Below are 15,952 nucleotides of genomic sequence, written 5' to 3' on the forward strand. Positions count from 1 at the left end.
ATAAAAATAACTTTTAAACTAATTAATAGATCGGTCACAAATTTTGAGGGTTTGTTAAGTATCCTAATACCCAACTTTGACTAAAACACTACAGTTCTAAGGTAGTTTAAGTAAAACTACTATTTGCGAAGCAACAAATTGACTTGTTAACATTCAAAAATCGGTATTTTGAAGCTTTTTTAATGTTCTAAAAAATCGAAATTTGTAATTTTATGTCAACTATTAAGCTTTTTGATAGGGTGCAAAAAATTGAAAAAATCGCGTTTTTGCACTAAATTGTTAATAATTAAAAAACGGACGCGAACTCTAGGCAGGAAACAGGTAGGTTTCCTTCCTATAGGTCTACAATAACTAAAAAAGTAGTCAGCTACCTGGATCTTTGAGTGTCCTGTGAGAATCCTTATTTCTCCGGACTACAAATGATCGGTCCGAAATTTAAAAACTGCCATTTTAAACCTTTGCTCATTTACTAAAAGATGAATACTACAAACAAGACATTGAATTACCCTATTTCTACTTGTAGCGATTTAAACGAAAAAACTGCCAGTTTTGACCCTTATTTGTTAATAACTAAAATTCTCGTCCTAACTGTGACGGGCATTTTTGTATTTATAATGTATTAATTAGGTATATAGTAACCAAAAAACCCATTTGCAACCTGGCTGGTCACAAGTGTCCCGACAAAAACCTTATTTCTCTGGACTACATACACTTTCAATACCTAAGTATGCAGCAAGGTGTTAGCTCCTTCCAAAACTCGACAATGTATTGTGGAGAGTGCAAAGGATTCTTAGACGTTTTTTTATTCTCTTCTAGTCATTCAAGATGTTTTCCGTTGTTTTAATATGAATGAAGCCAAACATATTGGTCCCTATGATATTACCACAGTATAATAATATGTTTTACTCCAAACACAAACTTTAAAATCACAGATCAATAAGCTTGTTACCAAATCCCTATAAACTGCTCACCAAAATAATTACCAACAGACTATTAAATAAATTCGATAGTTACCAGCCTGTCGAACAAGAGAAATTTCGCAAAGGTTGTAGTATATACCGTAGAAAGTGTCACAAAGTATATATAACTACTAACATAATAATATTATGTTTTTTCGGTATTTGATGATTAATATTTTTGTAAAACATAACCATTCGACGTAAGAAGAATTTTAAAAATAGCTTTAACAAAAAATACATATGAGAGGTATCAAAATATAAAAGAAAACTGTTATGAACTGTTTAAGATCTAAAACTTCATTGTAGGGTCGGTAGACTAAAGCACATAAGTCAAAAACTATAGATTTTCAGAAATCGAATAAAACTGTATAAAAAAATAATTCAATATTTCTTAAAAACATTTATTGCATTTTATAAGAGTATGTATAACATATTTACTAGTAGCTAAGTATGACTCTATAAAAAAGTATGGAAAATTGTTTTTCCTGACTTATGTTAAAAAGAACACAAGCATATATGACTTAAGTCTAACAGCACAACTAGGCATTTTAGTTTGTTACAATACAATATTTTTTTCCATCAATCCATATTAGCTATATTTTCCTTACTAGACAAATCTATATACAATTTATGGAAAACACAATAATTTGGTATTAATGTTAGTAGAGAAACGCAGTCATCTTTTTTTCTTTTGATATAGGTAAAGGCAATAGTGATACAACTGGAATGTTACAAGGTATAAAGGATGGGTGCGGCCCAAAAGATCAACTGTCATCAACACGCCTAACTTCACTCGCAACTTTGGATATATCCAAAAAGCATAGGCACCAAGTTGGATACGACCTATCATATTCACAGCAGCTCGGATACATAATACTAAGAAAAATAAATATTTAGAATATTATAGATATTGAATCAATGATGTATCAAAGTTGCGCGTGAAGTTAGGCGTGTTGATGACAGTTGAGATTTAGAGGGCCACCCGTAAAGGATGCCCTCCGTCTTAAATGTATCTTGTGAAATTCTGATTCCATTTGTAAGGTGTCTTTGTAGGATACATTCCAAATTCCGTATCATAGCGGAGCCACCTTTTGTCCAACCATTTAAACTGCTTTCCATCTACATCTTTATTTCTTAATGCCAAAGTCAAAAGTCCAAAAAGTCAGTATTTCCACAACTTGAAATTTGTTACTACTCAGTCCATAAGTTGACTCCAGTCATGAGGATGATATATTTGGATTTCTGTTTTCTTTTTCTTCTTTTCTATTATCCCATGAACTGTTCAACTTCTAAATGACTATGTCCGCGAACCATAAATTGATGGTCGAGTCTCTCTAACTGTAAGTTATGTACAGCCCACGTAAACATAGAACCCACGTGATAATTTCTATTCTGACCTCCACAGGTATCAGAGTAAAATATTACACTTCTTATGTTATTAGGTAGAGTTGTTTGAAGATGTTTAAAGAGACAAGATGCAATCTGATTCGCTCCTCGAGCAGGAGTAGATTCATACCATACATATCATACAGCTCTTCCGGTCTTATTGTCATCTATGGTCAAATTGAACGTCCACATCTGACGTTTATAAAAAGCTACATAAGAAGTCAATAATGGAGTCGGTAAACACTGTTGTAAATCACATGTAGGTATACACTTGTACGGTACTATCATTTTGATAAATCTCTGTGTCGTTTTTTTAGATTCGTAAGCTTGATCTGCTGTCATTTTATGATTATCATGTTGCGAAGCTATTTCAGTTTTGGTGTGCTCATTTTGACAAAGTTGAATTTGTAATTTAAACTTATCACAAGTGTAGCATGTATCAACGCGGGGTTTTTGAAACACTATCCTAATTTGTTAAATTCTTGGCTGTAAGTTTTTATTAAAGGAGGTTTGATAGACAAATAGTTGATATATTTTGGTGATTGTTAGGAGGGAAGGCAAATACTTCTTTGATGTACTCTTTTTGATGTAGTGACTTGCTTACGACGGACGAGACAAAATATGATTTTTTATTTCCTTCCCTTTGTCCTCGGATATTTTATTTTTAGGTACAGTTGTTCCACGCATATCATTAATTTTTGTACCACCTACTGAAGACTGTTTCTTCATTTTCACCCCCTAGAAAAAGCTTAACGCAGTCCATCTATTACAACAAAATATTTATACGTCTTCATACGAAATTTCTGTTTTTTAGGGTCTACTTCGCGTTGTCTTTGAAAAGCTTTTTCTTCAATCTCTATTGATGATGGCATGTAAGCAGATCTTTTTTTGTATGTACTCATTAGCCAATATTCATTAAATATTTCTTCTTCTCTTTTAGCCATGTTTTAAGTAGGTCTTCTCTTTTAGCCATGTTTTAAGTAGGTACCTAAAGTTAAATATCTGTATATTCTTAATCAAATAAGACCATAACGTCAAATACTTGAGGTGCCTAACAACTTAAGTTATGCTTATAAATCAGCAAAGCTGAATATGTCAGTTGTACTTTTTCACATAAGTCAACTTATGTTCTTTATAACGTCTAAAGATTTATAGGAATTGAAAGGTTGAAAAAGTACGCTATTTAAAATCAATGTGAAATATACGTGTATGACGTATCTGCTTGAGTCAGTCGGTGGAGAAAAAATATATGGACATGTGCATGTACAAAAAGAAAAATCGATTTTTTTGACTTATGTGCTTTAGTCTGCCGGCCCTATTATTTAATAATCATTTCGTTGTGAACCGAATCAAGAGCCGTCTTAGTTTAGTTAGTTTAGTGGTCTGACTAGTTTCAACTCTTGTTAGACTCTCATCAGAGAGCACATATTTGATTTTCTCTGAACCACTAAAATTCTGGCCGTCAGCCTCGACCCACAAACGAAAGATTATGATGACATGGATGCCGTGGCGGCATCTGCTAAAGACTAACGAAAGTTTTACTTTTAATATTAACAATATTAAAAATAAAACTTTATCAGAACTAATCTTCTGGTTACACCATTCGTGGCTTCTAAAAATTTGCAAGCCAACGAATCGCCGGAGCAAAGAATGCCGAGGGAGATCTATAAAGTTGCATCTCACTACCCGCCTCTCCAGCACGGTAAAATTCCAACAAAGATTAGTTCCCAATACTCAGAATAGGAATACAACTGGGGAAAGGCCAACTTTATAGATCTCTTTCTTTGCTCCGACGCCGACGATTCGTTGGCTAACAAATTTTTAGAAGCCACGAATGGTGTAACCAGAAGATCAGTTCTGATAAAGTTTTATTTTTAATATTGTTAATATTAAAAGTAAAACTTTCGTTAGTCTTTAGCAGATGCCGCCACGGTATCCATGTCATCATAATCTTTCGTTTGTTGGTCGAGGCTAACGGCCAGAATTATAGTGGTTCAGAGAGGTTTAGTGGTCATCGAAGACGATCAGTTTGGATTCAGAGCCGGCATGGGAACGAGAGAAGCCCTCTTCAATTTACTAGTTCTCGCGCAAAAATGCTACGACCAACAGAAAGATATATTTATATGCTTTATAGACTTCGAAAAAGCATTTGATAGAGTAAGACACGACCAACTATTAGAACGTTTGCAAGAAGTCGGTTTAGATGGAAAAGACATCAATTTACTAAAGAACTTGTACTGGAACCAAAACGCCAGAGTTAGGATCGAGGGTTCCACATCCTCAGAAGTAGAAATTAGGAGGGGAGTTAGACAGGGATGTGTTCTGTCGCCTCTGCTGTTTAATCTTTACTCCGAGTTTCTATTTAAAGAGGCATTGGAGGACTCCAAGGATGGAGTCAAGGTGAATGGCGTAAATATCAACAGCATCAGATACGCCGATGATACGGTGTTGATTGCGGATTTCGACTTGGGTCTACAACGACTCATCGACAAGACCAACTCGACTTGTGAGCAGTTTGGTATGAAAATAAACATTAGAAAAACCAAAGTGATGTCAATCCGAAAAAACCAAAACGTACCTCAACCTTGCACAATAAATGGGCACATTTTAGAACAGGTATATAGATTTAAACTAAAAAGGGGTAGTTCCCTGGGTTGGCTGTATACCTTATAGTTAAACAAACTGGAACATGAAGTAAAAACCACTTCTATGTAAACGGTATATTTACTAAAAAATTTTAAAAATCCCAATGGATTCAATAAAATGTGTTCATCAGAACGTTTTCAAACCTATCGGTCCATCATCGGTGAATCTAACGATCTATAGATTCTATAGATTTAAGTACTTGGGATGTTGGATCGATAACAGACTAAATCCTGATCTAGAAATAAGATCGAGAATAGAACAGGCCAGAAAATCTTTCGAAAAAATCAAAAAACTGCTTTGTGATTCTCGAATTAATCTCGAAATTCGACTACGTTTATCCAAATGCTACGTCTGGTCGACTCTTCCCTATGCAGTTGAGACATGGACCCTTAAACCATCAACCATAAATAAGTTGGAGGCCTTTGAAATGTGGATCTACCGGAGAATTCTCAAAATTTCGTGGACATCGCATACCTCAAACGAAGAAGTGCTACGTAGAATAGGCAAGGCAAGAGAACTTTTCAATGCAGTGAAAGTTAGAAAAACATCATACCTGGGCCACATACTGAGAAATAATAAGTACCAATATGCTCAACTTATAGTGAAAGGAAAGATCGAGGAAAGGAGAGGACTAGGAAGGAAAAGACTATCTTGGCTCAGAAATATCCGACAATGGACAGGGCTAAATTTTGAACAGCTAATAAGAACAACTGAAAACAGAGAAGAGTTTGCAATTGTAGTAGCCAACCTCCATTGAGGGGACGGCACTTTAAGAAGAAGAGAGAATCAAATATGTGCTCTCTGAAGAGACTCTAACAAGAGTTGAAACTAGTTAGAGTACTTTGGGCGCTCTCTGAACTAACTAAAATAAGACGGCTCTTGTTTAGATTCACAACGAAATGATTATTTATTATTTTTATTAGTTCTTCTCCTATTCTGAGTATTGGGAACTAATCTTTGTTGGTATTTTACCGTGCTGGACAGGCGGGTAGTGAGATGCAACTTTATAGATCTCCCTCGGCATTCTTTGCTCCGGCGATTCGTTGGCTTGCAAATTTTTTAAAGCCACGAATGGTGTAACCGAAAGATTAGTTCTGATAAAGTTTTATTTTTAATACTGTTAATATTAAAAGTAAAACTTTCGTTAATCTAAAACTTCATTTCTTTAGATATGTGGGAAATGGACTGTCAACTCCTTGAAAATATAGGTCAACAAAATATCTTAGAAATAATTGATGGATTCGACCGTTACTTGATGGAAGTTCATTTTTACTAACAATAAAACACTGAAAACGTTTGTTTTCTATACTTCCACAAAATTTATTACAACTATGTATGTGACTACAGTGTTTAGGCAGAGTGCCTTTCTCAAGTAATCACTTGAGAAAGGCACTCTGCCGAAACAACTATAGAAAACAAGCGTTTTCAGTGTTTTATTGTACGATATCTAAGAAATATGTCATTTGATACTCTAATCTAATAAAATGGTCAAATAAAACAACCTTCCAATTGCTGGTTTATATTATGTAATAAATATTTTCTGACCATGATTATCAAAGTCATTACCTATTAGCTTTCACTGGTATTTACAGTGTCAAGACCACCTGAATTACTACATTTATTTAATGAAGAGACATCGTCTGGTTTAGTACATATGTACATAAATGTGTATGTCCTTACTCTTCTGTTTAGGGTGTGGACGCGTATGGGTTATACAGGGTGTAACAAAAAGACAGGTCATAAATGAAATCACATATTCTGGAACCAAAAATAATTTGATTGAACTTAACTTACGTTAGTAGGTACAAATGTACACATAATAAAAAAATATGAAAAAATTTTTTTTAAGAAACGCTTTTCTTTAGTTACGAGTGACTAAAATTAAAAATATTATAAAAAAACAACTAAAAAGCAAAAACTAAAAAAAAAATTAAAAAATCTAACACATTCGTCAAAGAAAAGCGTGGCGCGGCTTCATCGAATAAACGGTTTTTGCCCTACGCTTTTCTTTAACGAATGTGTTAGATTTTTTCATTTTTTTTTTAGTTTTTGCTTTTTAGTTGTTTTTTTATAATATTTTTAATTTTAGTCACTCGTAACTAAAGAAAAGCGTTTCTTAAATTTTTTTTCATATTTTTTTATTTTTTATTTTTTGTCCTACACTTTTCAAACATTAAAATATATCGTCATGTTTATTAAAATATGTATAAAACATATGATGTACAAACATGAAAAGTAGTCGGAATCGGCAAAAAATTTGAAACTTTATTGTTTATTTATGAAGCATAACGTAAACAATTAACGTAAAAAGTGAAACTATCCATAGTTCATAGAATTAGCTACAATCTGTAAAAGTTTCAAGTTTCTTCATTGTATAAAACAAGAGAATTTAAGCATTTTCCGTTAAAATCGGTTTTTTATTTAAACAATTAATAAACATAAAATTTTTTTATTGGCTATTCGCGTATTGTTCCCACGAATGCATATGTCTGCAAATTTTCAGTCATTTGCATTGAAGAAAAGGCAGTCAAATTAACGTCTAAATATTTGACCCAAACGATTGAACTAAAGAAAAGCGTTTAATTAAAACTCCAAAATGAATTCTAATATTAATTGTAGCACAAAACGTCTTTATCGGTGGTTTTTCTAAGGCTACGATAAAAAAACGATTTTTTTTAATTCAAGTTTTGGTTGAAGTTTTGTTTCGTATCGTATTGAAATTTGACACGAATAGGCGCCGATTTTTATATAAACAAATATATGAGTGATCAAAATTTGAAACTTTATTGTTTATTTATGACGCATAACGTAAACAATTACCGCAAAAAGTGAAATTATGTATAGTTCATATCATTAGCTACAATCCGTAAAAGTTTCAAGTTTCTACATTGTAAAAAACAATAGAATTTAAGCATTTTCCATTAAAATAGTTTTTTTTATTTAAACAATTAATAAACAAAAAAATTTTTTTGTTGACTATTTGTGTATTGTTCCCGCGAATGCATATCTCTGCAAATTTTGATTTATTTGCATTGAAGAAAAGGCAGTCAAATTAACGTCTAAAGATTTGACGAACTATTGAACTAAAGAAAAGCGTTTAAAAAAGTTACATCCCTTTGACGTTACAAAATGAAAACCGTTATTTTCCAATAAGTATATCGAAAACTGTTAGAGATTTTTTATTGAAAATAGACATGTGGCATGCTTAAGGCAGGAATATCTTAAAAAAAATAAAAGTGAAATTTGTGCACCCCATAAAAATTATATGGGAGTTTTGTTCCCTTAAACCTCCCTAAATATTTGTGTACGTTCCAATTAAGTTATTATTGTGGTACCATTAATTAAACACAATGTTTTTAAAACTTTTTGCATCTTAGTACTTTTTCGATAAGCCAGATTTTATCGAGATATTTTGAACATTTCTAAAATCCAACACATTTTTTTGATGGTATTACCATTAATGGTATTACCGTAAGTCTTGCGAAGACTTTTAAAAGAAACGGAACGGAATAATGAAATAAAGATACGTAAATTATAATACCTTGTGTACGTGATACGAACAACAAAATATCAGCAATGCAGGATATCACGCAAGGAAAGATTTTAGGAAAGCATAGAGATTGAAGACATTATTTTCAATGGGACATAAGCCACAATTTTACCAAAAAAATTATTTTATTTTAAAATCATTTTTCTGGTAAAATTGTGGCTTATTTTCCACTGAAAATAGTTGATTATAAAAATGCCACAAGGAAATAGCTTCAGAACAACATGGAAGATATTGGAAAAAAAAAACAAACTACATAAGTACATTTATTTTTCTTTTAATTTAATATTTTATACATAACTTTTACTGAAAATTGGTTCAGTTATTTATTTCTATTTTTAGATATTTACCACTATACTTACTTACTTTACTCCTCTTGATTCCATTTGGAACATAGGGCCTCTACAGTCACCCTCCATTCTTCTCTGTTTCTGGCCAGGGCTTTCACCTCTTTCCATGTTAACCCGTTGTCTTCTAGCTTTCTGGTAATATTTCTTTTCCAGGATGTCATTGGTATGCCTTGTTTTCTTTTTCCAGTTGGTTGGTAATCTAGGGTTTGTTTGGTTTTATTATATTCATTTTTCCTTAATGTGTGTCCAATAAACTTCCATTTGAGTTTATTTATCGTTTTGGCTATCGGTTCTTGATTAGTTTTTCTCCAAAGTTCCTTATTACTTATCCGATTTGGCCAATATATTTGCAATATTCGCCTAAATCATCTATTTACAAATGTTTGAACCATTTGTATAATATTTTTCTCCAATTTTCAAGTTTCTGCTGCATATAGCAAAATGCTCTTTACATTTGTATTAAATATCCTGATTTTTGTTTTGATTGTTAATTTATTGGACTCCCATGTATTCTTCAGCATATAGAACCCCAGGTGGGTAGATCAGTAATGGTAAGTCCCACACCTCATAAGGTCTGCCTCAAGGATTCTGGGGGAGGCAAAAATTCGCAAACGACAAAATCCAAAAAACACATATTGATGCATATTGCTACCTACAATGCGAGAAGTCTGTTGTCAGAAGAAAGACTTACAGAGATGGAGAGTGAAATGTCAAATATCAAATGGGACATAATAAGAGTCAGCGAAGTGAGAAGGAAAGGAGAAAGTCTGAAGACCCGAAGTACAGGGCATCTTTTCTACAGTATGGGTAATGAAGAAACATCAGAGGGAGGCATTGTGCTTTATACAGTACGTAAATCGTTCAGCTGGACATAGGGAACATACATTGTATATATTTAGATACATAAATACATATATTGTATTATATTGAGATCATTGTGGCAACTGAGCTCTCTCGATGACAATAATTTGGTTGTTAGCATTAAGGGGCATTAACCTCAAAATTTCGGCTGACATAAATAAACATCAAAATATGACAATGTAGTAGCTAAATACTTTTGGCCCAAGGGAATGGGAAATATGTTTAGTATCGAAATTGGTTTTGTATTTTAAAAAGTAAAGTTAAATTATTAACTCATTAATCATAAACTTTGTTTTTGGTCTATTTATGGACAGCCTTGCTTTAACACTCACTCATTCTATTTATTCTAACAGCTCTATTGCACCAAAAACTCGTACTTAAACAGAAGCTTCAACTAACACAGGTTAGCGCAGTTGCCACAATTCTCTCAATGTATATTCCCCATGTCCAGCTGTACGATTTACTTACTGTATACATAGAAAGCATAGCGATAAAATAACATCTATTAAGGGAATATCAAACAGAGTTGCCTACTTAACATTACAACTCAATAAAAGATACAGCATTAAAATTATTCAAGTCTATGCGCCAATAACCACCCATTCAGATGAAGAAGTCGAAGAATTCTACGACGATATCTCAATACCCCTAAACGACGTACCCACACAATACGTGATAATATGTGGTGATTTCAATGCGAAAATAGGAATCAAAGCTTGTCCAGAAGAAACTTCACTTGGAAAATTTGGACTGAATGGAAGGAATGGAAGAGGAGAGACCTTAATTGGCTTTCTCCTTCAGAATAATCTAGTCCAAATGAATAGCTTTTTCTATAAGAAACCACATAGAAGATGAACCTGGGCAAGCCCAGATAATAAAACAAAAAACGAAATTGACTTCATAATTACAAACAAAAAAGAAATCATCCAAGACGTAACGGTCCTAAATGCATTCAACACTGGTAGTGGCCATAGAATGGTAAGAGCAGAAGTTAAAATAAGCACAAAACAAGAGAGACGCAAATTAGTAAATACGAAACCAATACCAATATGGACCCAACATAGGGATATTAAAGAATATCAAAACGACATCGAAACCAAACTGAGAAACAACACAGACATAACTCTCAACGAAAACATAGATGCACTAAACCAACATATTACGCAAGCCATTGGAGAAAGCATGAGAAAACACTGTCCAAGAAATAAGAACGAAAAAAAACTTAGTACTGACACCAGGAATTTAATGAAACAAAGAAATCTTATTACAGAAAGAAATGATCCAAATGGAGAGCAAAAGAGAAAGATAAACAGAGAAGTCAAGAAAGCAATAAGAAAAGACTTAAGAAAGTACAATGCACTAAAAATCGAACAAACCATAGAAAATAATAAAGGCCTAAAAAGTCTGCGAAGAAAACTAAATAATGGAAAAAACATTAAATTAAAAAACAAAAAGGGTGACATAACAACAAATAGAAAGGAGCTTTTAACAATAGTAGAAGACTTCTATGGAGAACTTTATAAAAGCAGACGGTTGAACCAAACACAGCTAAATGATGCAATAAACAAAATAATATTAAATCAAGGCTCTGAACTCATGCCAGAAATATCTCTCAGTGAAATTAGACAAGCGATGAATAAAATGAAATCCAATAAATCACCAGGTGACGATGGAATAGTGATCGAGGCTGTGAAGAATGGCGGTGAACCTCTAATGAGAAAAATAAAAGATCTCTTTAATCTATGTTTGACAAAGAAATCCATACCATCTGAATGGAATAGAGCCAAAACAATTCTTCTGCACAAAAAGTAGAAAAAACTGATCTGGAAAATTACCGACCGATCAGTTTGTTACACCATCTTTTCGCGACATAAACTTTTCACGAGAGTAATTACCACATTATTAGACAAGAAATTAGACCTACATCAAAATAGAGAACAAGCTGGATTCAGAGCAAACTTTGGAACCAACGATCATCTCCAAACAATAAAACAACTCATCGAAACAATCGGACAATATAACAAGCCCTTAGTTTTAACATTTGTAGATTTCCACAAAGCGTTCGACTCAGGACTCAGTAGAACTCGACAGTGTTATAGAAGCACTAAACGAGAGCCGCCGCATTGATAGCCGATATTCGAGGCTAATATGTAATATACAGGGTGGTTCATCTTATTCGCCTCGGCCTCTGTACGGAAAACCACTTGATATTTTAAAAAAATTTCTTCACAGAAATATACAGAGCCTTTAATACTACAACCTAAAAATAATGTGAATTATACAGGGTGTTCCAAAAAAGAGTGGTATATCAAAGTTATATTTTTTCTTATGGAATGCCCTATATCTGATGACATTATTGAATTGACCTTAAAAAATAAGCTATACTTTCATAAGGGTTCCCTATACCTAAATACAGGGTGTTTTGATTTATTTCGATTTGTATAAAAATGTAAGGTTTTAGAAAAAAATAAATATCTACGAATCTCAGAAGCAGTAACAAATTCTTTCTTGGATCTTAATAATAGACTATTTAGCATACTTAAACAGATGCTTATTGCAACAAAATTTCTTACAGGGTGGTCAAAATATGAGATTGTTCTATTAACAAATTCAAGCTGTAATAACTTACTTATTTTAAATGGAATACCCTGTATCTTACTAGTCTATCGCGTAGAAAATTTATTTAGCTTTCAATTTGTATTAGGGTTTCCTATACCTATCTTTTTACAGGGTGGTCAAAATATTAGATTGTTCTATTAACAAATTCAAGCTGTAATAACTTACTTATTTTAAATGGAACACCCTGTATCTTACTAGTATATCGAGTAGAAAATTTACTTAGCTTTCAATTCTTATTAGGGTTTCCTATACCTATCTAGCTTCATTTTTTAAATATTTAAAGATTTCCTAATTTGTAAGCTTTAAAAATTAGAATTAAGTACCTATGTCGTGGTTATGTACAACACATCACCAACACCGGCAATATACTTAAATATCTTAGTCAAGATAGTTTCATTAATAAAATTCACATTTTTATTATTTAATCACACAGAGTGTTCTTATTTTAAATGACATACTCGATATTCTATTCTTTATAATGGAAGATATTTAAAATCTCTTCAATTCCATGTTAACATTCTCAATACACATGTTATTCTGTAAATATAAATTCCCATGTTATTCTGTAAATACCCATTTTTACATATTTTTGTACAATAGGCTCGTTTTCGTCAAAGTAGCCATTGCATTTAATTGTTTGTAATTGCGATTTAAAGATTTAAACAAAAAGTGGCGTTCTTAAATTTACTTAATAACCGTTGGGTTAAGATATGGAAAATACTTATACGGAATGAAATATAATTTAAATATCTTCCAGAATACGGCATCTAATATAGGGTATGCAGTTTAAAATAAACATATTATTCAATTATACATGTAGGCCAAAATCAACTAAAATAATACAACACTCTGTGTGATTACATGATAACAATGAAAATTTTATTATTAATGACAGTATCTTGTCTAAGTATATTGCCGGTGTTGGTGATGTGTTACATAAACACGACATAGGTACGTATGTAATTCTAATTTTTAAAGCTTACAAATTAGGAAATTTTAAATACTTAAAAAATGAAGGGAGATAGGTATAGGAAACCCTAATAAGAATTAAAAGCTAAGTAAATTTTCTACTCGATAGACTAGTAATCTACAGGGTGTTCCATTTAAAATAAGTAAGTTATTACAGCTTGAATTTGTTAATAGAACAATCTAATATTTTGACCACCCTGTAAAAAGATAGGTATAGGAAACCCTAATACAAATTGAAAGCTAAGTAAATTTTCTACTCGATAGACTAGTAAGATACAGGGTGTTCCATTTAAAATAAGTAAGTTTAACCATGTCGTTGTTTTTTGCTGCTGTTTCTGCTTATATTAACAGTTCTTCGTTATATTGCCTTTTGTCGTTTCCCGCATTTTTTAACTTCTTTATCTTTCTCTCTTTATTCTCTCTTAATTTGTTCCCTATCTCTTAGATATATTTTTTAGCATTTTACATTTTAGTAGTTTTCTTTCGTTTATTTTTTTCCACGTGCTTCTCGACAGCCATGGTTTATGACTCCTTTTTTGTATTCCTATTGTTTCTTTTGCTGCTTGTGTATATACGTACTTGCATTTGTCCCACAGCTCTTCTATTGTGGCATTTTCTGTATTCTAAGTTTTATTATATAATTCGCTTAACTTGGTTTTATATTCTTTGGTAATTTCATTTCCGTCTTTGAGCCACTGAACGTTATATCTTTCTCGTTGTTCCATTGGGCATTTTCTTACTTCTGGCTAGTTTGAGTTTGATTTTGGCTCTAACCAGCATGTGGTCGGACCCTATGTCTGCCCCTCTCATTGCCCTAACATCTAACAGTGAGTGCCTTCACGTCTTATCTATGGTTATGTGGTCAATCTGATTGCGTGTTTGTCCATCGGGGGATGTTCATGTTACTTTATGTATGCGTTTGTGTTGAAATATACTTCCCCCCAGCACTAAACTGTTCTGAGCGTAGAAAAATCTATAAACATGTTACAATTCTCATTAATTTGTCCCAATCCTTCTTTCCCCATTACAGTTTCTCTTCCACTATTATACGTTCCTATTTTGGCATTCATATCTCCTATTATGATTACCATATCTTTTTTATATTTACTTTGTATTTTATCGTATGCTGTCTGTAGCTGTTGGTAAAACTCATCTTTTATGTCCTGTTCTTTTTCATTAGTTGGTGCATATACATTAACAATTATTAGATTTTTATATCTCGCTTTATATCTAGCCATTATTATTCTAACTGAGATGGCTTCCCATTCTATTAGGGCATTTGTTGCTTCTTTTGAAATCATGAATGCAACACCACTCTCGTGTCGATCTTTTTCGCCACATTTTCCCGAGTATATAACCGTTTTGTCGTGTTCAATTCTTGTTTTTCCACATCCCTTCTATCTAATTCCTAATATACTAATGTTATTTTTATTAATTTCTTTTGCCACTTGATGTGATTTACTTATTTCAAACATTGTTGAGACATTCCAGCACCCTATGTACATTGTTTTCCCAAATCCATTTCGGTGGCTATTTTCGTCATTACTTTATCTGTCCTATTTCCGAGGCTTGTATGTAGAGGTCTCTTTAGCAATATTATTTTTTATGTGGTGAGGTTGCTAACCTCACGCACAACCCTCCTTCTTTGTAATCCTGGGCTTGGGACCAGGCAAGGGTGGAGTTATATTTACCATTATACCTATTTATAAATAAATAGATTAACTGTTTACATTATTTTAGTACTACATATTTTTTTCAGTTGAAGAAGGTGAGCCCTGTTACACAGCTAGGAATGAATATGGAATTTGTCAAAGTATATACGAATGTAAATACATGCTCAATTTGCTTAAAACAAGAAGCAATAATCAGGAAACGCGCCAATATCTGCAACGTTCAACATGTAAATTTGGAGCTGTAGTATATGTTTGTTGCCCAACAGACAATACAGAACCAGAACCAGAACCAGAACCTACACAACCAGCAACCGATACAAAAATCATTGGTGCCGTTTTAAATAACGAGAAATGTGGTGTTAGTAATGTAACAAACTTTAGAGTTGTAGGTGGAATTCCAGCCAAATTACGTGAGTAGTGATTCATATATGTTTAATTTCATCATCATCATCATAATCACTATGGTATCTACACTCCTAGCGGATTGCCGCTCTCTTTGCGCTATTCCGATTCATTTGCCTCGGGGAATCAGTCCACATTAACATTTTGGTTTTACAGTTGGTTATGTGACTTGGCGTCTTCTATGATATTTCTTCATTCGTTCATGTTTTTGCTTATGGTTGTTCATTCTCTAACTCTCATCTTCATAAGGTTCACAATTATCTGGTTGTCCCATCTCGTTTTCTGTCTTCATTAAGTGATTCTCTTAATAACTGCTTCTGGATTTCGCCTTTCTATATGCCCCATCCATCTGCGTCTCTGTGCCTTGATAAATCGGACGATGTCTTCTCTTTTCAAAAGTTCTCTTACTTTGTTGTTTACCAGTTTTCTAAATTGATTATTACCTAAGTTTAGTAGCCCTGCTATTCTCCGAATGATTTTTCTCTCTAGAATCTCAAGATCCTCAATCTTTCTTCATCTTTCTATATCAAGTACATTACT

General features: G+C 32.9%; 1 protein-coding gene across 1 annotated transcript in view; it reads left to right on the plus strand.

Moving 5' to 3' along the window:
- The window catches only part of LOC114335550 (venom protease), a 97,902-nt gene that overhangs the window by 55,888 nt on the left and 26,062 nt on the right, over positions 1-15,952 (plus strand). Inside the window, exon 2 of the mRNA XM_028285797.2 lies at positions 15,097-15,420. Within this exon, the coding sequence (XP_028141598.1) occupies positions 15,097-15,420 (324 nt within the window). The remainder of the gene's footprint in view (positions 1-15,096; positions 15,421-15,952) is intronic.

This window comes from Diabrotica virgifera, chromosome 10 (genome assembly GCF_917563875.1).
Source record: "Diabrotica virgifera virgifera chromosome 10, PGI_DIABVI_V3a".
Classification (NCBI taxonomy): domain Eukaryota; kingdom Metazoa; phylum Arthropoda; class Insecta; order Coleoptera; family Chrysomelidae; genus Diabrotica; species Diabrotica virgifera.